This window comes from Glycine soja, chromosome 13, assembly GCF_004193775.1.
Source record: "Glycine soja cultivar W05 chromosome 13, ASM419377v2, whole genome shotgun sequence".
NCBI classification, from domain to species: Eukaryota; Viridiplantae; Streptophyta; class Magnoliopsida; order Fabales; family Fabaceae; genus Glycine; species Glycine soja.
In genome coordinates, this window is record NC_041014.1 from 31,063,036 (window position 1) to 31,086,303 (window position 23,268).

Below are 23,268 nucleotides of genomic sequence, written 5' to 3' on the forward strand. Positions count from 1 at the left end.
TAGTTGTAAAGAAAATAAACAATACAAAAAACTCACTTTCACTCTTCATGTCTTAGTAATTTATCATATTGAAAATATAGAATTATCTTAACGTATTAACTAATTAAGTTGGATAGGGTTTCGAGTCTACATAATTAAACCAGTAACTCGATTTAGATTGATCACTCAATTTAGATTGATCAGGTTGCTTATTGCATGACCCAACTTGATTCATGAATTTAACCAAATCAAGTTAATACGAATTGGATCAAGTTAATTTTTTTTTGAGTTGGTCCAATTTGTGTTCATTGTGAGTTTTTATGGTCTTAAAAAATCTTTATATGACATATAAAAATTAACAACACTCAATATGATGTGAAGATACATTATGTAATAATTTTTCATCACATAACAACCAATTTGAGTCACCACTTATATCAAACATATATTATTAACACAAGACACCAGACCCGATAAAAATTTCTCATTTATTTGTTAACATTTGTTGTGGCACAAAACCAATTAAGGCCTAATTATCCCAACTTAAGAAGGAGACACTAAGAAGGCCTGGTGAAACTTTCACCAACCTCAATGATAGTCTTCAACCGCAATAGAAATTACACATTCAAAGGATTTATCAACCCTAAGAAGAAAAAGATTGATCTCATATCTAAGAAGTTAATTATCAAGAAGAAGACTATAAAAGCATATATCATTATGCACTTCATGGCACGTAATTCCAAAATCACCAATTAACATTCAGACTCTAATTAACTTGATTGTCTGAATCTTTTCAGGTAATATTCTCCATTTTTTTCAATTACTATTCTATGCATCAAAACATCACCTCCATCCAACATACTCGAAGGCTAGTTTTTAAATTAAAGGTGTGTAATAATTTTTTTTTCTTCCATAACTTAACTCTATTTTATAGTTCAATAATGGTTTAAAAGTAAGAATAAAAAAGAAGTGTTTGGAAGAGAGGGGGAAAGGATTTAACAGGGATGGGTTAAGAAAAGAGAAGAGAGAAAGAAAAAAAAGAAGGGAAAATGGCATCCCATATTGAATGAGGATTCTATTGTTATAAAAAAGAAAAGAAAAGAAGCGCACGGGTGTAGAAGCATAATAAGCATGTTAGTTGCGTGGGTGGCAACGTGGAAAAACAAGAGTGGGTAAGAATAGGGAATTAGGGAGAGAAGGATAAGAGAGAGAAAACAGGAGGAGCAGGAACCAGGCATGGAAGGGCTGGCCATGCTGAAGCAGCTCATTGCGCAGCTTCAACACCTCTTTGACACTTACCACTCTCAATCTTCTCTCATCTTTCAACAACAACACCCCAGGTCCCCTCTCTCTCTCTTAGATCTATTCGCCTTCTAGCCCCCCCCTCTTTTTTTGGCCCAGCAGGGTCTTTTTCCTTCTTTTTTTTTTTTGATTTATATATATTATTCTTCTTGTTAATCTTTGAAGTGAATTAACCGGTTAGGTAGGTAAGTTAGGTCCTTTCTGCTCTCCAATGTGTTAGTGTCGGAATTAACTACTTGCACTCTAATTTTTCATTTTGATTCTCATTCCAACACAAACGTAACCCTACCCTAAATTCCAACAATTCCTACGCTCTCTAATCTTTCTCCCTGTCTGCAGTTTCTACGTAATCCTCACACATTTCATGTTCCTTGTTCTTGCTTTCTTTTTCTTCTTCTATAAACTCTTTTGTTGTTATAAAGAAAAGTATGTAAAGTGCGATTTTCAGATTAAATTTTACATTCTTGCATTGTTCCTTGTTTTCTATTGGTTGAAAACTTCTTTTGTTTTTGGGGTAGTGTTTGGGTTTGGAGCAGTTTTTTCACATGACAAAAGACAAAGGGGAAGAGCTGCACTGGATGCCAATTAGTTTTTATTTTTATTTTTATATATTATTTATTTTTCTCTCTTGCGCACGCACGCACGCATATATGTATGCAAGTAATTATTTAGAGAGATCTAGGAGACATGCTAGGAGGATAATACAAGCATACAATACAACCTTCTCCCATTAAACCCTTTCTTTGACTAATAACAAAGAGAAAAGAATATATACTTGCATAAGTTAAAATGAGTTTTTCGATAAGCTAAATGACAGAGATTCTAGAAATTAGCTTATGCGTAGGTTAGTTTTAGCTTAAGTGAAAAGCTTATTTCATTTTTCGTTCCTATTTTCATATGCTCCAAGTTCTTATGAAAAAGTTTATCCAAACAAGGCCTTAATGAACTGCATATCATACTTGGCAATATTAGCAGTAAGCAATCCATGCAAAGATCACAGCCAGATTACTTGATTGTTGGGTTTAACTATTGGATATTTTAATATTTGAACATCTATTGTTTCTAGTGTGTTTCCTGCTAGTCATTATGGGATAAGCAGCATTTTTCTGGATTTTGTGCATTGTTTCTGTGTCATAGTATCACACGAAGGAGGGTTTTGTAGTGCCAATTCACACCTCACTCACATTCCTTATTGGTCAAGTAGATATATCTGAGTGGAACTTTTAGCAAACTTTTTTGAAAAATTCAAGTCCGTTGGCGTTAAGAAAGTAGGAAAAGGAATAAGTGAAAAAGCTAGACTGTTGCTTGGATTTCCATTTGAAACTTTTTTTTTTTTTTTTAATTATGTTTCTTTGGAACACTAATAATTTGAATTTTTCTGATGGAAATATAGCTGATGGACCATTTTTTTTTTCCAATTTGTTGGTATGACAAACTAAAGTTAAATAGATAAGCTTTAGTTAGTAACTCCTGACCTGAGAATGCATATCATCAGAAAAATGGATGTGGTAATGAAGTGGCGACAACTGTGAGGGTTATTACTTGTATGTTATAACCTTACCATCAGGTTTAATCGACTTTTTTTCAGAGCATAATTAGAGCCTTAGAGGCACCATAATTAGTAGAAATTGATTTACTTGAGAAGCACTGTTTGTTTACTTGCCTAAAAGGAACATGCCAACATATGGGATTCTTGAGAAGCACTGTTTGTTTACTTGCCTAAAACCCTAGATGCTAGAGAATATAGATATCTGCTACAATAACACTAAATATAGTGATGTGAAATTGCAATTCTTTTACAATTATGGTTTTGAAAATGTCTGCTTTGGCACCTAGGGCTCTTTTGAGAATTTGGTTTTTAACTGAGTCCAATGGCTTTGTGCGATCCATGTAGCCGACTTTACCTAATTGGATAAAACTATTGTTGTTGTTGTTGTTGTTGTTATTTAAGGCTTTCTTTGGATAAACTTCCCAATAAGCACTTTTAGGAAAATAAATAAAAAGCAAAATGAATCAAACTTCTTCAATAAGTTAAAATCAATTGATGTTCTTATCAATAAAACTTTTGCTTATAAAATAAAACAATTTATGTACCTCAGCTTTTGGAGAAGGTAGATGAGAGAAAATTTATAAAAGTTGAAGTGCATAAGTTGATTTTAACCTATGAGAAAAGTTTAATTCATTTTACCTTGTTATTTTCTTCTCCTATAACTATTTATGGAGAAATTTATTCAAACATGACCTAAGTGGAGTCGTCTAGTGTATCCGACTGTCATGTCGTAAATTAATTATTGTTTTATACACATTCAGGTATGTACTGTAGGGCAGTTTTGCTTGTTCAAATTTATGAAACACTTGCTTGAATTGATGCTTCTTTTGAATCCTCTTGATCCTTTAAATATATTGTTTCATCTCACCTACTATTTACTTGTATCTTTTAAACTTACATGCAATTTCCCTTGGTATATATAGTCTTGATCCTGTAGTCAAAGATCAAGTTTCATTTTTGCTACTGCATATATAACTTTTTTTTAGTGAGATTGGTACTCTGACAAATCAAGAAATTTCAAATTTGTGTACTACCCCTGCAGTCCCAGGCTATTTGTATGTGCAATATCCCTCCCCCATACCTTCGCATAGCGAAGAGCCTCTGGGCAATGGGGTACGAAGTTTTTATAATTTTAGTGGGCTCAGTCTGAATTTGGTCTATAATATCAATTTGTATTTTAGTTGAATGGTTATGTGATTTGCTTTTCAATTACACTTTTTTATCTGTGAATACTGCTGATCTTTGTAGGAATGTTGGTTCAACTTCCACTTAATGTCAGGGAGGATATGATTTATGAAATTGTTTATACTTTTCACAGATGGACGACCTCCCTTGACATTGAAGATAACTCTGTAGATGACTTCTGTGGCCTTGTAATGACAGCTGGAAAGTCTGGCAGTTTCAGGATGTCGGAGCCTGGAAAGCCTCCACCTACTAAGAAGTCTCGAAGAGATAGAAGCAGGGGCAAATCATCTGGAAGATCTTGTACAACTGAAGTTATGGAACAAGAAATTTGGAAAGATTTTCCTGAAGATTTATTTGAGGCTGTGATTGCACGTCTTCCCATTTCCACATTTTTCCGCTTCCGTTCTGTCTGCCGGCAGTGGAATTCCATGCTGAATTCTCAAAGTTTTTCTCAGCATTGTACTCAAGTCACACAAGAAAATCCATGGTTTTACACCATTACCCATGAAAATGTGAATTCGGGAGCCATGTACGACCCTTCTTTGAAAAAATGGCATCATCCAACTATATCAACACCGCCCACAAAATTGATTGTTTTACCTGTGGCTTCTTCTGGCGGCTTAGTTTGCTTTCTTGACATTGGTCATCGAAACTTCTTTGTTTGTAACCCACTGACTCAATCCTTCAAGGAGTTGCCAGCTCGATCAGTCAAGGTCTGGTCTCGTGTTGCTGTAGGGATGATGGCAAATGGAAACTTTGCTGGTTCAGGCTACAAGATCGTATGGGTAGGTTGTGATGGAGAATATGAAGTATACGACTCAGTCAGAAATTCTTGGAGTCGTCCAGGAAACATGCCTGTGGGCATGAAGCTGCCATTGTCGCTCAACTTTAGGTCTCAAGCTGTCTCTATTGGCAGCACACTTTATTTCATGCGTTCAGACCCAGACGGGATTGTTTCCTATGATATGGCAACTGGGGTTTGGAAACAATATATAATCCCAGCGCCACTGCATCTGACTGATCACACTCTGGCTGAGTGTGATGGCCAGGTCATGCTTGTGGGTTTGCTCACGAAGAATGCAGCCACTTGTGTATGCATATGGGAGTTGCAGAAAATGACTCTCTTGTGGAAGGAGGTTGACAGAATGCCAAACATATGGTGCTTGGACTTTTATGGGAAGCACGTTAGAATGACTTGCCTGGGGAACAAAGGCTTGCTCATGTTGTCCTTGAGATCAAAACAAATGAACCGATTGGTTACTTACAACATAGCAAAGAAAGAATGGCTGAAGGTTCCTGGGTGTGTCGTGCCACGTGGGAGAAAACGACAGTGGATAGCATGTGGTACTGCATTTCATCCATGCCTGACTGCGGTGGTGTGATTTCTCATCTATCTCTAACAGCAATGGCCTAGCAACGGCCTGCCATTTCCCCCCTCCAGTCTTGTAGTTCTTTTGCAATTTGCAGGCCTTTGGTGTTGCTGTAGGTAATCCTAATGTTCATTGCTGGTTTAACAAAGTAGATGAAAAATAATATGGGTTTGTAGTGATTCACGTTTTTTCATGCTCTCAGACATGTAAACATTACTTTGGTTTTGTTATGAATGCCTCATCCTGGGAACACCTTGGTAAAAGGTGATATAAAACTGCAGTTCTTTTCTGTATTCAGAGTGTGAGTGGTTTTTTTCTTATATTTGTTTGTGCTATGGGGAGAAGCTGATAGAGGATCCTTGATGAGGTATTCTAGATGGAAGTAAATATAGTTTTCATATTTATTGTTTCCATTACCAACAATTTGATTGCTAAATTAACAACACTGCTAGGCTGTGAAATCAGTGAAAACAAATTTACACTGTTCTGGGTGTCAGGCATCAAAACTAGGCCCTAGTATGATGGTAGTTATATGCTACAAGCTTCGTTGCCTCCGTTATACTAATATATTATACTCGTATAACAAGAATTTGCGCGATGTGGAAATTCGTTCTTATACGGGGGCTAATGTCTAAACATATTTGGAGCCCCTTGACATTGGTTACTAAATGTTCTGGTGTCATTCGGCCACTCGATGTTGAACCTTGCATTGCTGACGAATTTGTGACCTCTAAAAGCCTTTCTTGTTGTAGCAAAACTTAGTATATTTTGGTTTACGTAGTGACTTCTTTTCAATGTTCAGCCATAGACACATTCCAAGAAAAGTGTTGGAGGCTCTTTCGGAGAGTAAACAATTATTTGTCATAGATAATTTGGGTGTGATTTGGTCATTTATTATTCTACCGGACAATCTGCTAGGCATCAAACACTCAAATAGGACAAGTCACGTAACTAGTAACTAGGTCTTTAGGTTAACAAGACGTTAAAAAAAGATTAGGCTAAGCCTTAATATCTTAAATACTTTTTTTTTTCTTATAAATATGTTACTTTTTTTTTTGTCAATAGTTTCTATAATTTTTTGTTTATTATTTGTCTTTGTAAATTATATTATTTTTGCTTTTATTCATTATATTTTCTTAGTTCCTTAATAATGTGACACTTGCGGCATGATATTTATTGGTGACATCATACTTGCTAATGTAATAATTTGTTAACATCCACAACCATTAGTCATATTAGTAGTTTTTAGTGACAAGGACGGAAATGACAAAAACAAAAAAAATTATAAGAGTTAAACTTACATTTATCCCTTTAGTTTACCTCTCTTAGTCACATTAGTTTTTAGTGACAAGGGATGGAAATAACAAAAACAAATAAATTATAAGAGCTAAATTTACATTTACCCCTTTAGTTGACCTCTCTGCTCTTCCTTCCTTCACCCCTTCCCTTTAGTTTATACTTAGGCTACTAAACAAATCCAAATTGCAGGTGTTTTATTATTAGTCTCTGTCATTAATAAGTCAACATTCTTTAATCTTTCAAATTTATAATGACCTCTATTGTTGAGTATTTGTAGGCATTTTTGTTTTTTGGGTCCTTTCATGGTTAGGATAGGATAATTATCTTATCTTATTATTTGTTGCGTTAATAAGGCATTATTTTGCTGCTTATCTTATTTTTATTGCTTTATGATATATTTATGTAAATAAAATATATATTTATGTATAGTATATATAATAAATATAATAGATAGTAATATATTAATTTATACAATATATATAATATTTGTTAATCAACACATTATCTTATTTATATATTTGAAATAACTTTGACACAACTTTTTTAATTTATATTATTAATTTAAAAAATAAATAATTATTATTCAAATATATTTTTTTTTCAAAAAAATATTTGACTAATAATTATAATTTTAAAAAAATTATATAATGTATTAGTATTAATACATTTTAATTATAGGATGCGCACCAAATATTAAATATGATTAAAATTTATGATATTAGATTCACATGTTTTATCCCATCCAAACCACTAAACAAGTACTTTATGTATATGTTGAATTTGATTGGATGGAAATTGAAAATTGGAGTGAATTGTATAACAAATTTTAATTAGATTAGATTAGGTGGGTGGGTTTAAAAAGCCCTATTGGAGAGAGGAGAGGGTGGTGGTGTGCGTGAGAGTGAAGCGAGAAGCGAGATGGATCCAGACGCGTTGGCAAAGGCATTCGTGGAGCACTACTACTCCACCTTCGACACCAACCGCAACAATCTCGCCAATCTCTACCAGGAAGGTTCCATGCTCTCTTTCGAGGGTCAGAAGATCCAGGGCTCCCACAACATCGTCGCCAAACTCACCTCCCTTCCCTTCCAACAGTGCCAGCACTCCATCACCACCGTCGATTCTCAGCCCTCAGGCGTCAACGCCGCCATGCTCGTCTTCGTCAGCGGCAACCTCCAGCTCGCCGGCGAACAACACGCCCTCAAGTTCAGCCAAGTATGTATGTTTTAATAATTGTTTTACCAATGGTTTTCCTCTTGGAGTCTTGGCTACAGTACAGATAACTCGATGTTCCTTAACACTTATTTTGGTTGTATGATGTTTTTTTTAACTCATCCTGTCTTGCACTGTTCCTTTTTAATTCCTCTTAAATCTAAATCTTAATTCCGTAGTATCTATGTAGACACGTGTCTTTGGATTATGTAAATGATCTTCTTTTATATGATTGCAATTGCCAATTATTATTGCTCAGATAGGAACATCGATGTAACTTGATGGTCAATTGATCATCAATGTCTCTTATCTTGGCTGCTTTAGTTTGTTTGCTAATCTACTATTAATTACCTCATTTATGTCGTTATTAATTATTACTGTATTATTCATGATGACTAAACTTGTTGATCTCAGATGTTCCATTTGATACCAACACCACAGGGAAGCTATTATGTGTTGAATGACATATTCCGGTTGAACTATGCGTGAAAGATAGACCTCTGAGTATGTTGACATTTGCCTACAGCTGTTTTGCTTCAGACATTTGCATTTGAGAATTAACGAGTTCATTTTGGTTCGTGTTGAACGCATAATTGTGCCTCTTCTGTTTTAGAATTTCCTGTTGCGATTGGTCAAAACGCTTTCATCGATAAATTGTTGAAGATTGATGCAAATTGGAGGGTGAAAACTTTTATTTTTTTATATATTTGCTTCCAACATCCCTTGCTAATTTTACCTCTTAAAGTTTGTTTATGCATATCTTATATTCGATTTTATGGCTAAATTTAAATGTTGATTTTCTCTCACTGATGGTCGTGAGCTAGCCATTGCTTGATTATCCTTCTAAGATGGAGAAGGAGCGAATTTCTTTTTCCTTCGGTACAGAAATATTTATGCTTAGTCATAAACTATAATCGCCATATATGTGGTAATTTTCAAATAACAGTGGTTAAGTGGTTTTGGAAGCAATCAATTGACTATAGACAATTACTTGATCCTTCCCCCGGACATCGAATGCCTATAGATGACGGAAATGAATAGCAGTCATTTCCAAGTCTCTAGCAAATCTACCTTCTTCCATTCCCCCCGTGAATAAAAGAAAAGAAGCAGTTACTTCCCTTAAAACAGAATGCATTGCCAGGTGCTGAAGAGCTAATGTTGCATGTATCAGTGATGTGAAATCAAATTTGCATTGCTCAGTGGTTAATGTTGAATATTCTTGCCTTCCCAGCTTTCTCCTAGTTCAAACTTGTAAAAGAGAAGCGCAGGCCAGGGAGGGAGGATTCAATGAATTGGGATAATGGGATGCAACACTTGAGCACAACACTAGAATTACTCATGGATTAGAATAATGGAATTTCAGCTAGGTACTGTCCTCTTCACAGTAGTTTGGTGAAAACTACGGTGAAGATACATAGCGGATTGGACATTTTCCAAATTGTCACCCCAAGCGCTCTTTTCCCTTTCAACTTTTGGTCAGGGTTCATATAAAATCACAGAATAGTAAGGCTATGTAAATTAAAAAATAAAAATAAAGATACAAACACTATTTGACTTTGAGGGAATTTGGATTTTTCTTACTACGTGTAGAATTGTATTAAGATTCTAAACCAAGTGATGTTGACATGAAGGTCTTGGTCCTAATCAGTTCTCGTCTAAATCTACTGCAAAAAAATATGGCAGATTGGATACAATGGTAATGCATGATTCATGAATGTGCTACAATAAGACAACACCTGTCAACACTTGCAAAAGGTACAAGGAAGTGGGAAAGTGCAAATCCATTTCCTTCGGCATATCACTTTCAACCAATTGACAATAATAGAGCAAACATCACAAGAAAATGGCAAGTTTCACTAGTTTTTTATTATGAGACATATTTGAAATGATCATGGAAGGAAGGGATGGAGATTCAGATGGGTGTTCTTTGTCATCAGGTTCTTGGATCTAAAAGGGTGGCTTAGTCCATCTTTGACTTTCAAAATAAGAGAAACCTCTGATAGTTGCCAAGCCACATTGAGGACAATCATCACCGAAAGAAGACAATGAGTCACAAAGTTCTGCCTCTTCACCTTCTTCAGCTCTTTGATTATCTCATCATTCTTACTTCCCTTACCTTCCCCACCATTCTCATTTTCACTTTCTGTTTCCTGAGTTAAAGAAGCCACAGGCTCAGAAGAACTAGAAGCCTCGAATTGCTCAAGTATCTCTTCTCCTTTCAACATTTTCAACTGCCATTAAATTTAGCACTTAGAGTGTAACCAATCTCAACCATTCAAAACACATACCATTAATATTAAAATAAAATATATAATAAACAAACACCATATGTAAGGATAAAATTTGGAACTAGTTTTTGCATGACTATATCAATATGCATGAATTGCAAATATACAATGATGATACGTACCTGAGAGACAGAGAAAAGGTGGGAAAGAGCATTTTGGTATTGAGCATCATTGTTATGGAGGGAACCTTGGACCTGAATTGCGTGGTCGATGAGCTCAAGCCTTCGATCTTGTTCCATGCTTGTATATATTGTTTAGACTTAAAAATAAAAAATAGAAGGGTCTTTCTCTGTTCTTCTCACCCACCGGCCACCGACAAGAGGTGTATTATTGAATGAAAAACACAAGAGACGTGGCGTTTTAGTTTTGTTTGTTGGGTCTTCTCCTCATCATCTATAATAGCGTCATCCAAGTTTGGAAGGTGGCGTTAGTGCTGCTTACCTTTTCATGGGAAACACACAATACAATGACTTAGCCTCACCACATAATAAGTGGGAGGGTGGGGTCCTTGTGTTGACTCTTGATATACGTGGTTCTTGACTTACCATTCATGAAAATGTGATAAGCTAGGTGGCGGCATGTTCCCAAGTCATCAATTAACATGTATCTGTATATACACATTATATAGTACTTGCTAAATATTGTTCATCAACCATAGTTTTTTTAACAAGTTGTTGTAACTAATTTATATAAATAAAGATGTTATTCCTTTTGATTTAATATTCTATCATTGATATGATTTGTTAATGCATAATTATGTAAATTAGAGTGTAAACTTTTTAAAGCAATTTTCTTAAATTGCATATCTAAAGGTTGGTCGCAAAAGCTACATTAAATTTAAAGTTTATAATATAATTCAAAATCCTTAGTTAAGAAGGTAGGACTTTACATATATAATGCATAAAAAATAATTCTCCTTAACTTAGCCGTGTTGCGTTTCCATAATTTTATTAGAAAAACAATTTATTAACTTTTGTATAACAAATTTTTAAAAATGATCTAAATTTTACAATATTTTTTGATTAAATTATAATTTTGATCTCACTAGTTTCTTAAATTTATGATTTTGATCCTCCTGAGTTTTAATTATAATATTTGATTTCCTTAATCTTATAAATTAATGATTTTAGTTCTCCTAAGATTATTAACAAATAATTACGATTAATTAAATTATTAAGTTAATTATAAATTAATTAAAATTATTAATTATTAAAAAATTGAATAAAAAATAATTAATCCTAATTTTCCAAAACACTATACTCCTCTTCTTCTTTGCAAGCATCTTTTCTACTTTTATTATCAGATGCAATTCTATGGACAATTGCACCACATTAGAATTAATAATTTTTTAATGATTAATAATTTTTATTTAATTTATAATTAATTTAATATCTTTAATAATCACGATTATCAATTAATAATCTATAAGGAGACTAAAATTATAAATTTATAAAATTAGAAAGACCAAATATTATAATTAAAAATCAAGAAAACCAAAATCATGAATTTAAAAAATTAAGAGAACCAAAATTATAATTTAGTAAAATAATTCATGATAAAAATAAGATATACTTAGACTAGAAAAATCCACGCTCAAAATAAAAAAAGATTTCCTTTTATGCTTCAGAACAATTTATAAATAATTTAAAGTTACACAAAATTGATAAAAAGAAAATAATGTTACATATTAAAGGAATACCCAATGAGAAATTAGATTAATTTGAATCCTCCTTAAAATGGGAATGATACGTAATCATTTTAAATCAGATTAATATCTTAATAATATAACATTTTTATCTTTGTGGTTTCTGTAATTCTGTGTAGTTCTTCTGATGAAAAGACATATAAGAAATATAAACTTAGTCCACTGAATTTGAAATCCTATACCACCAGAGCCTTGAAGCCCATTTTGTACATAAAAAGAGAAAGTGTCCATCGCCATTATCACTATACAACCTAGACATTCAAATACACAGACCATATGAGCGGGGAAGCCAGAAATTTATCATCAAAGATAAATAAAAACTAGGAAGGCCAGAAGAAGGTGTCCAAAAATTGACACAAATCATCATCTTCCATATTGGAAGCATTCTCTTCCGAAGTTGATAACGGTGCTTCATCACTTGTGCTCCCATGTTCAATCTGTAAAAGAATCAATAAGTTATGATCGCACAAAACAGGGAACCTCTCCTTACATAAAAAAACATTGCTATATGCTAGCTTAGCATGTTTAATTAAGCTCCTAATTACTTTATGAAAAGTGTTAGCAACACACTATTTGACACTTTTATTGTTGAGTAAAGCCTCATGCAGCTAGCCCCACTAATAAAGAATGGGATCAGATTGTATTCTGATTTTCAAATTTCAACATTTTATGAGACACCAGAATTGGGTTTCATCTAGTAATAACAGTGTGTCCAAAGAGAATATCATGTGGCTACTCGCTAGCGTTACAGTTATCTTATTTGTCTCTCAGTAAAGAAATGGACTATGAAAGCTATACTCGTAACAATCACTTATTATTTGATCAATCTGAATGCAAAAAGTGGTTTAACTAACTGGTGGTATCCCAGACCTATATTTTCTTTTTTGCTTTCATTAGTGTATTTACCTTGGCTTGACGATACAACGAAAGCAAGCGTCTATATTGTTGACGAGCACCAGTGGAGTGGACCATGGAAAGCACCCGCTTCAAGGCCTTTTCAATTGCTGCATTTAGTTTCTCTTTCCGGAACACATTGAGAAAATCTGCATCATCACTTTCTTCTTCATTTGACTCCATTTCTTGCCGGACACTTTGTATACCAATTCGTTTTCTGCGCCATCGTAACACAACCTTGTCCAAGATTCCTACTGCCCATAATATTAGCTTGGTAACCCCTCACACAAGCCTGCCCAAATAAATATTGAAAAGCCAAGGTTATTCTTGATATATGCATGTGCATGTCTAGCTATGTCTTTTATCTCCCCCCTCCTTCCAATTTATAAACAAATTTATTATTTATTCACATTACAAAGTACCTACATTTCTACAGTGCCTATATCCAGGTACATACAGAACTCTTGGAATTCAATTGGTATAGCAAAACTGTAATAACAACTTCTATTACAGTTACCTGTATCTTAACTATTTTCTGGCGCAATGCTAAGAATTCTATACGACCTTTCCAATTTCGATATTTCTTCTGAATCGACAAAGCAGCTTTGTAATCACGCCAGCTCTGAGAACTAAGTTTTGACATGGCAGAAAGCACTGAAATGTTATTATCAATGCTACCTGCATCAATACAATATCCATCTAGAACTGTGGCGGCAGCATCTCTTTCTTTCCGTTTTCTAAAAGAATGTGCACGAAAAGCAGCTTGTATCCGTGCAGCTGCCTGAGCTGCATTTCTAACAGCATCCAAGGAAGCTTTTAGTGAAACCTGATCCTCACTGGCCACAAGATTTTCTTCAGAGACACTACTGACAGTTAACTCAGCTTCAAGCTCAGAAGATTCTCTAGAAAGCTCACTCTCTTCCAATGTGAGGGACGACAGATGGCTTGTTAGGTCTACCTCTGAAAGATAACCTGCCAGACCCTTATGGTCATGGCTGGCTGCAATAGATGCAGCAGTTTTACCGGTTGGATCTTGTGAACTTGGATCTGTCACTGCTCCAGCAGATGCACCAGAAGCTATAAGTGAAGCAACCATTTTTTCCCTATCATGAAACAAAATATTCAGTGACCTGAATTTCCAGAACACTTAGAATGGAACAGATCATTTATAAAGACTTTTAAAAGCAAGAGTTTCAATCTTGATATGATCATTTATGTCAGAATTTGGTCTAATAAGATGGTTTGATCATGCTAGAAGACCAATAGATGCCTTGGTAAGACGAATTAATTATATGGAGTACAGTCTGATCAAATAGAGATAGGGGAAGACCAAGGAAAACTCCAGAGAAAAGGTTTAAAAACAATTCGATTTAAATGAAATTTCTTAAAATTCAGTTTTTGGTCCAACACAATGTTGTTATTTAATTAATGTAGCCGATCCCATATGGTGGGGAAAGCCTTTTTTGTTGAAACAAAAAACTAAACATTTGGCTTTGATTGATTAGGCTTTATATACATGTTCAAGAATGATTGAAACATCCTGTTGCATGTGAAGCATACTGTTACTGGGCAGGTATTTGATACAGGCTTTATTTGTCCTCCTTGTTCTCTTTCTTTGCATTGGTATTCCCTTCTCCCAAGGATAAAGTAAAGGTTTCTAAGTAGATTTGATCATGTGTATATTATTCAAGGCTTTGAAACAAAAATGCTATCACAATTGCACATCAATATCAACAAATCAGTTTTCTATTACCTCCCAAACCGTGCAGCCCAATGAAGAGCGGTCCATCCATTGATGTCACGGAAATTTATATTCACACCACAACTGAGAATGGGGTTCAAGGCCCACTCAAAACCCAACCCAGAAACCATGTGTATTATCCCCTGCTCTTTCTTGGACAAAGAACAGCCCGTCCCTTCATCTCTTCGGTTAGAAAGCCAGAGCTGCAACTTATCCTTCAGCAGCTCTTCAAGAAGCCATTTAACAGCATCAGATGGTGTTCTAGTGCTATCTAGAAGAGTGTCTATAATATGGCTCCACGAATCATCATCATCTTTCTGTTCTGTTGAAAGATGACTTCCAGATTCTATTCTGTCATCCTTTGTAGTTGAAGAAGAAAGGAGCATCTCTGCAAATCGAACAAGTAATAACAGATCTTCAGGACTTTTGCTTCCTTCTGTTTCCAATGAATTACAGCGAGTGCAACTAGTAGTCTTATTTCGAAACTCAAACTCCCTCATTTCGCTGCATGGCACCCTATTTCCTGAAGTAATGCACAAATTAACCTTTCCAAGATGATTGGATGGAGCTTCACAACAGATTATGCCGTCCTGAATTATCTCTGCAGGAACTTCAACATCACCAAACATACAGGCCCAGGTAGAATCCGAGTCATGGCAGAGAAATGACCCAATAATGATCACCTATGAATATAACTTGGGAAATTAGGATTCAAATATAGACAAAATCAATAGTATTTGTATCATATCATAAATAAAATAATAAAAGTTCAAACGGAAAGAGAGTAGACACAAAGTATATGTCCCAAATGATTAAGTATTGAAATCAAAAGCTAAGAGCTTGCCTTTTTAACTCCCTAGTTATTACATATATAATTACATTATACCAAAAATGCATACGTATTTGAACCATGTTGTGTATGCATTTTAAAGCTCTTCAAGAACATCATAGGTAAAGCTGAGCAGTAGGCACCAAAAAACAATAACAATTCCATCATTCGGCAGATAACAGTCCCTAGTGCAAAGAGTGATAAATCATTAATAGGACATAGTAAGTGTTGAAATTAAAAGGCACAAACCTTTGTAGTCTCGGTAGAATAACAGTATTCTGGGGATACTGCCCTAATGGTAAATTTCTGTTTCTGCACAACAGTCAAGCTTGAATCTACACCCAGAGGTCCTTGATTTTGGAATTGGTCAAAAAATGTTTCATAGTAGTCAGAGTTAGCTCCTGGAGTTTCTGCTAGAGAATATGGTGGAAATTTGACCCCACCATCTTGAGGAAACAATAAAACAGCAAGTGATATGGAACATCAAAGAGAGATGGAAGAAGTTTCATTATATGCAAAAAAAGGGAAATCATCAAGCAAGTTAAGGTAGAAATAAGTCATACAGTTTTCAATATTATTACTGTTGGAGTTTAGCCACTGATTGTTTTCCAGGTTGGCAATCACTCCCCTTCCCGAAGAAAATAATGTATTTTCCTGTTTTAAGCATAGAGATTTTATTTCTTTGCAAGTTGCAAAAGAAAAATGTATTATAAACTCTTGACAGCATGAAGTATATCTTTGGAATACTCACATTTCCAATCGCCTCATATGCATGTTGATCTGGTAATTTGGTCACAGATAAGGGCTTACACGATTCCAGCACTTTCGTCCAGTATATAGTTTTTTCATTTCCACCAGGACAATCATCAAGAAAATCATGATAATATGTGCCACTGTCATCTACAGAAAATACAATAATTTCAGAAGATTTTGCTTTCCTCTCTTTACAGTTGTTGTTTAATTATAATTAGGAGTAGCAAAAACAAACTATAAAGATCTAGTGAAATAAATTGAGTCTGATCTAAAGCTGAATGTGACAGTTTGGGAAAAAAAGTTGAGTGGATCATGAGTAACTAATTTACAACGAAACACTTTGTTGATTGTAATAAGATATGCAATTTATCTTTTCATCAGTGGTAACTTAATCTCACGAAAAAGTAAGAAACGGACTGTGGTTGCAAGGTCATGTACCAAAGCAATATATCGTGCTATGGCTAATATGACTTATGAATTTTTATGGCTAAAGCATTTACTTGTGAGGTCCTATGGAACTTGCTTGTGGCAACCAAGCTTAGCATCTTTCCTCCAATCTGATCTTTCTCAAGAGGACTAAACATATAGAGGTTGATTGTTGCTTCATTAGAGAAAAGATCCTCCTGGCATCATGAAGACTACCATTGTGAATTTTAAGGAACAACTTGCAGTCATATCGACTAAGTCCTTATGAGGTCCTAGGATAACTTACATATGTAACAAGGCATATATGCTCCAACTTTAAGGGGACTAGGGGAGTGCTAATTTTAATCAGACATGTAGTTTATCTTTTAGAAGATTAGATTAGATAACCAGTTTAACTTTTACATAAGATTGGTTTATCTTTTAGATAACATTTTATTTGTATATATATGGATACACATGTTGTAACCCAACTCACTGAATAATACAAACTAGAATGCCTTTTAATTTAATTTCTCAAGCACAAAAGAGGATAAACAACATTGACATATTATCTAACACATAGAGTTCTGTGCATTAAATATTTGAAAACTGTGCTGCATGGTTAATATATTTTTTTACGAAGATTTCTTGAATGCCTCCTGGAGTGATTCTAGATACAAGAGACCTAATTGTGAGGCTTTTGTTTCAAACCTTTTCGATTTCTGGTTACCTGATTCACAATAATCTCCCTACACTCTCTTTTAAAAGATTCACATGAAACAACCAGCATATAACAATTGGGGAAGTTTCACTTAAAGAAAATCTATCAAACAGAAGGGTACCATAGACAAATTAGAAGAATAGAAGATATAATCTATATATATATATATATATATATATATATATATATATATATATGGCTATGATAACCTTAGAGAACTTAAAATAAGTAGGTATGTTATAAATTAGCTGTGAGGTTGGAAGAAGCCACCTGCATATGTTGCGTAAGTAGAAGACAAGCATCTATAACTGAACAAATCTAAACACAATACAAGATAAAAGCGTAAAATAGGATAATAATTCAAATGTTTCACTAACTTCAAACATATATTAATTTTATTCCCCCGCTCCAAAAAAAACATTAACAGCTCAAGTTTGTCTAAATTACCTTGTCTTCCATTATATCCATCACAAGGTTGTCCTAGATCATTTGGTCCAGACAAAGCTGCAGATTTATCTTGCTTATAAACCACCCTTTGATCTTGACCTGACACTAAATCAAGTGCAATTTCATTGAAGCCATCATCATTCAAACTCAGCTGTTCTTCCAATTGGCGCAAGGCTTGTGCTTCGAACGTAACTTCTAAAGACCCAGGAAAAGAAAAATTCTGATTAGGTTCACATGAATCACCAATCATGGATGCTGTTCCTGGGTTGTGAGCAGTATACGAGCTATGACTCTGACTAAAAGCAGGAGAGGAACCTGATGGCAATTGTGTGACATGCTCAGAATTGGATTTCCCCTGCAAAATGTGAGAGTAAACAGTAATGTCAAACTCAACCTTGGGTTGTTGATACAATTCCCAAGCAATGAACAAAATAGATGAACATACTTTTCTTTGAGATGTGTTGCTTAAAAAGGATTCCCACCTTTTCACACATAATAAACTGCAAATACTATATTATGTTTATCTGATATCATGTTCTGGAAACTCACCTCACTTGTTTCTCTATAATGCACAAGAACAATATGATCATATTCCCTGTCAAGAAACAATAGTGTATGAGCAAATATGAACATGCACTACAATAACATATTGGCATATAAATGAACCCATCTTAATATTAGTTACATATACTGAAGGTTGATTTTGTTTCACAGTCAAGATAATTTTATCTTGGTAATAAAGTTGCCTTTAATATACCTTTGTAAGTTTGTGTGTGGATCTTAAAAGATACAACTAGTGGCAACATAATAATATGGTTGGTATCCAGCTAATAGTTAAAATTTACTCACGGCTCCAACATCCAATAGCTCCGTCTCTGAAAAGTACGGTTCTCCTCTCCATGTGCATAGTAACAGTTTAGGATTTCAACATTGCCAACCTAAACATGCAGATTAGAATGACCAATCAGATTGAGAAAATCAATACATAGAATTCTATCGCAAAACAAATGTTGGCACAAAGGCATCAATATAGCAAAAAATAAGTGAATTATATTTAAAAGAGAAAAATGCTCCATACCAGTAAAACTATTAAACAACAAATTGGTTACATCTCAATGTTCTGTTACAGCTCATGCACAAAATGAGTGCTAGATAAAAAAAACTTACTATTTGTCCCAAAAGCTTTTTGGAAGCTATATATGGTACAGAGCAGATTAGGAGATAGATTTGAAAATGAAATTTCCAATGAGGATCGTTAATTATTTTCGATTAATACTTTGTTTCAATATGTCTGAGATTTGAATACTTCTTCCTAATAATTTAGTACATTTATGGACTGTAATTTAATCACTCAGACCTGCTTGAAACATTAGCAGACTTTTGCAATTAAAGCAAGAAAATAAACAAAATCCAAGTAGAAATACATCATGCATACAAGATATTACAGCAACAATGTCAAATTTTTATTATTCAATTTCCTCTAATAAATAAAAAGGAAAGAAAGTGAAGTAGAAGAACGTATAATTTCCATTGGTATGAAAACTTCAAGCTCTCAGTATGGTACAATTATTGTATGTTTCATCTATTTTTTTCTGCATGGTTCTTATTTGAGACTAAAAGAAAGGAAGGAGCTTGGTCCAAATTAGAGTGCAAATTGGGGCATTTGCATAAAAAATAAAGCATGCCAAAAGTTGGCAAGATGGTAATGGCTGACATGAGCTGCAGCAAGACAAATAGATGTCAAAAAAAAGAAAAAGGACAGCATAGTAGACAAGGCTTCCACTTGGAGAGGTTTTGGGAGGGTAGATGCATGTAGCCTTATTGTTGAAGATATACTTTTGTAACTGCATAATATTTTATTTTTCAATTTTTAAAATAGGATTTAGTAAATAAGTTGATTCCCTATCTTTTAGGAGTAAGTCAGTTTTAATGGATTAGCCTAGTCAATAAGTGGTTCTTATCTTTAAGGAGCAAGTTAGTTTTAATATTCTGTTTTGCTAATATCTTGTTATCTAATTAGTTTATCTTTTGCTATTTATTGTATCGCTGCTGAGAACAATTTGAATTAGAATAGAATAATTCTATTTCCTCTGCATACGTATTGTCTTTCTTCTCTCCTCTGTTTTTTATAATTTCCTCCTCAAAACCAACAATTGGTATCAGAGCCTTATTCTTACGGGACCTCTACCATGGAAGGTGAAGCAAGTTTTTCCCACATAACTCTTCCAATCTTTGATGGAGAGAATTATGATCTTTGGGAAGTGAAAATGCAATCCTACATGGAGTCTTTGGATTTATGGGATGCTGTGGAAGAGGATTATGAAATATATCCGCTGCCTGAAAATCCCACCATGGCCCAAATTAAAAATCACAAGGAAAGAAAGATGAAGAAGGCAAAGGCGAGATCATGTTTGTTCACTGGTGTTTCACAAATGATATTCATCAGAATCATGACTCTTAAATCACCCAAAGCAATTTGGGATTATCTGAAAGAGGAATACGCTGGAGATGATAGAATACGAAGCATGCAAGTGCTAAATTTAAGGAGGGAATTTGAGCTTCAAAGAATGAAAGAGTCAGAGACAATCAAAGAATACTCAAACAAATTGTTGGGTATTGCCAACAAGATAAAGTTGTTGGGAAGTGATTTTGCTGATTCGAGAATTGTAGAGAAAATTTTGGTAACGGTGCCGGAGAGGTATGAAGCATCTATAGCTTCATTGGAGAACACAAAGGATCTGTCGAAAATCACATTGGCAGAAGTGCTACACGCCCTGCAAGCTCAAGAGCAGCGAAGGTTGATGAGGCAAGATCGTGTTGTCGAAGGTGCTTTGCCCGCCAAACATCATGAAGTTGATGAAAGCAAAAAGGATTTTTTCAAGAAGAATCAGCCAACAAGCAGCGAAAATAATGCAAACAACAAAAACAAAGATAAGGATAAAAAGAAAAATTATCCACCTTGTCATCATTGTGGCAAAAAAGGTCATGCACCTTTCAGATGTTGGAGGAGACCAGATGCAAAATGTAACAAGTGCAACCAGATAGGACATGAAGCGGTGATCTGCCCCAACAAAAATCACCATGATGAGGGAGCTCAGATTGCTAATCAAGAAGAAGATGACCAACTGGTTGTGGCCACATGCTTCTTGAGTAGTGAATCAAGTGAAAGTTGGTTGATTGATAGTGGTTGTACGAACCACATGACATATGATAAGACTTTATTCAAAGATTTGAAGCCAACTAATGTCTCAAAGGTCAGAATTGGGAATGGTGGCTATATTCCTGTAAAAGGAAAAGGAACTGTTGCAATTTCAACATGTTCAGGTATCAAATTAGTATCAGATGTTCTTTATGTACCTAACATTGACCAAAACTTGCTAAGTGTAGGTAAGTTGATTAAAAAGGGATTTAAAGTGTCCTTTGAACATCAACATTGCTTTATCTATGACAATTTTGGCCGGGAAGTTCTAAGGGTTAAAATGAAAGGTAAAAGCTTTTCATTTGATCCAGCAGAGGAGGAGCATACAGCCTATTTCACTCAAGTCACACCCACGGAACTCTGGCACAAGAGACTTGATCATTGCCGTCTTGAAAGAATGCTAAACATGGAAAAAAGGAAATATGCAAAAGAAAATTTGAAGAAGTTTCAAATGGAGGAATGCAAATCTGTTAGCACTCCAATGAATCAAAAGGAGAAGTTTAGCAAGGAAGAAGGTGTTGATAACATTGATGAAGGATATTGTGGGAGCTTGATTGGATGTCTAATGTATCTCACTTCAACAAGGCCAAACATTCTATTTGCTCAAAAGAACAAAACTGGAATTTTTGTTGACAATCAAGTAGTCATTGCTATTGCAAACAATCTCGTGTGTCATGGGAAGACTAAACATTTCAACATCAAGTTCTATTATTTGATAAAGATGCAACAAAGTGGTGAAGTGAACTTAATTTATTGTAAGTCTAAAGATCAACTGGCTGACATGTTTACAAAGTCACTACCTATCAACAAACTTGAACTCAAAGAATTGGAGTTTGCAGTTCCAAAAGCAAGGAGGAGTGTTGAAGATATACTTTTGTAACTGCATAATATTTTATTTTTCAATTTTTAAAATAGGATTTAGTAAATAAGTTGATTCCCTATCTTTTAGGAGTAAGTCAGTTTTAATGGATTAGCCTAGTCAATAAGTGGTTCTTATCTTTAAGGAGCAAGTTAGTTTTAATATTCTGTTCTGCTAATATCTTGTTATCTAATTAGTTTATCTTTTGCTATTTATTGTATCGCTGCTGAGAACAATTTGAATTAGAATAGAATAATTCTATTTCCTCTGCATACGTATTGTCTTTCTTCTCTCCTCTGTTTTTTATAATTTCCTCCTCAAAACCAACACTTATCACCGCATGTGAAGAGGCTACTTCTAGGATTTGAACCTGAGACCTACATGCAGTTGCACCATGCCTCACCCTCATGTGAAACCTTTTAATGATCATTGTAGGTAATCTTAATTATCACAACACCACGGACACTAATAACAGACCTTAAGCCGTTCATGCGCTTCTCCCACAGTTTTGCCATCTTTTTTCTTCCGCCAGTTATGACCATCTTTACGGAAGGAACGCATGATTCTACGATTAAACAGAAACAGGGATCCACCTGTTAAGAAAGTGGATAGGCAACATCTTCGACAATCAGTAACCTATGATAATCGGAAAAACCTGTCCTTCATTTGAACAAAGAAAACACAGGATGTTATGTTACCAGCTGGCTGATGAGGGGGCTGGTGGGTGAACTTGCACTGGTCGTGATTCCGTAGAATGTAAAGAGCTTCCACAGGCTTGAGCCATCTCCTCTTAGCTTCTTGAAACAGATCATCGATGCTGTACTCCAAACCTGCCATGACAATGTCAAATTAGCCCAAGAATTCAGAACTCATCTTATTGTTTCTTGCTCACGTCAGTCTTGGAATCATGCAGAACTTAATGGTGCCCACACACACACTAAGAAGTAAGAACTTAATAATAATCGTCTTTTCTATATCTGAAACTATAGAAATCCAATCAATTATTCCTCCATGTGGGTAGGAAGGACAACAATTGTGTCCATGAACTTATTTGCTCGAGGCGGATTAGATCGATGGTAGTATAATGAATATTTATAATGCCAATGTATTGTAATTATTATTTTGAAAATTTTATGGATAAGCTTTTGTTATATTTCTTAATTTTAAAAATATTTTTGACATCTAAGTATGTAACAATAAGTAAACAGTGGTGGTTATATGTAATGTAAATTGAAAGTGTCGGAGACATCTAACGACGAATTTCTTGGATAAATTGTACCAAAGTTAGAGAATTATGGATAAGATATGTCTCGCGGAGGAAATTTCGTTCGACTCCCTTTGAAGAAAAGTTAAGGATATGTTTGATTTAGAAGATAAAAAGAGAATAGAAATAGAAGATTTCTTTTTAACTTAAAAGTAATAAAAGTATGAATTCCATATAAAAAGTATAAAGTTCTTTTTTTTCTCTCATCCTAAATCAAACACAACCTTAATTATTGTGTAGCAATTCAGTTGCAGTGAGTAAAGACTT

General features: G+C 34.6%; 3 protein-coding genes and 1 pseudogene across 4 annotated transcripts; 2 read left to right on the plus strand and 2 right to left on the minus strand.

Moving 5' to 3' along the window:
- The first annotated feature begins 1,080 nt into the window (after positions 1–1,080).
- On the plus strand, positions 1,081–5,798 carry LOC114382217 (F-box only protein 6-like). 2 transcript variants are annotated; one of them, XM_028341487.1, is made up of 2 exons: positions 1,081–1,319; positions 4,079–5,798. In XM_028341487.1, exon 2 carries the CDS (start codon positions 4,081–4,083, stop codon positions 5,395–5,397), a length of 1,317 nt encoding a protein of 438 aa, XP_028197288.1. In that variant the 5' UTR covers positions 1,081–1,319; positions 4,079–4,080; the 3' UTR covers positions 5,398–5,798. The 2 variants fall into 2 exon arrangements, with proteins under 2 accessions (XP_028197288.1, XP_028197287.1); XM_028341486.1 differs by having other exon boundaries at positions 4,149–5,798.
- A 1,695-nt stretch (positions 5,799–7,493) lies between these two features.
- Positions 7,494–8,626, plus strand: LOC114382482 (nuclear transport factor 2B-like). The gene is made up of 2 exons (XM_028341941.1): positions 7,494–7,899; positions 8,311–8,626. The coding sequence occupies exons 1-2, from the start codon at positions 7,603–7,605 to the stop codon at positions 8,383–8,385; spliced, it is 372 nt and encodes a 123-aa protein (XP_028197742.1). The 5' UTR covers positions 7,494–7,602; the 3' UTR covers positions 8,386–8,626.
- Positions 8,627–9,445: 819 nt separating this feature from the next.
- On the minus strand, positions 9,446–10,606 carry LOC114382481. The gene is made up of 2 exons (XM_028341940.1): positions 10,307–10,606; positions 9,446–10,127 (listed from the first exon to the last, which is right to left on the minus strand). Exons 1-2 carry the CDS (start codon positions 10,421–10,423, stop codon positions 9,786–9,788), a joined length of 459 nt encoding a protein of 152 aa, XP_028197741.1. The 5' UTR covers positions 10,424–10,606; the 3' UTR covers positions 9,446–9,785.
- Positions 10,607–12,034: 1,428 nt separating this feature from the next.
- Positions 12,035–22,854, minus strand: LOC114381306 (annotated as a pseudogene).
- Positions 22,855–23,268: the final 414 nt, after the last annotated feature.

Coding starts and splice junctions, on each gene's coding strand:
- LOC114382217 (XM_028341486.1), top strand. CDS start 1,216: ATGGAAGGGCTGGCCATGCTGAAGCAGCTCATTGCGCAGCTTCAACAC. Junction 1,320..4,148: donor TTTCAACAACAACACCCCAG/GTCCCCTCTCTC, acceptor TACTTTTCACAG/ATGGACGACCTCCCTTGACA.
- LOC114382482 (XM_028341941.1), top strand. CDS start 7,603: ATGGATCCAGACGCGTTGGCAAAGGCATTCGTGGAGCACTACTACTCC. Junction 7,900..8,310: donor ACGCCCTCAAGTTCAGCCAA/GTATGTATGTTT, acceptor TGTTGATCTCAG/ATGTTCCATTTGATACCAAC.
- LOC114382481 (XM_028341940.1), bottom strand. CDS start 10,423: ATGGAACAAGATCGAAGGCTTGAGCTCATCGACCACGCAATTCAGGTC. Junction 10,128..10,306: donor ACCTTTTCTCTGTCTCTCAG/GTACGTATCATC, acceptor ATTTAATGGCAG/TTGAAAATGTTGAAAGGAGA.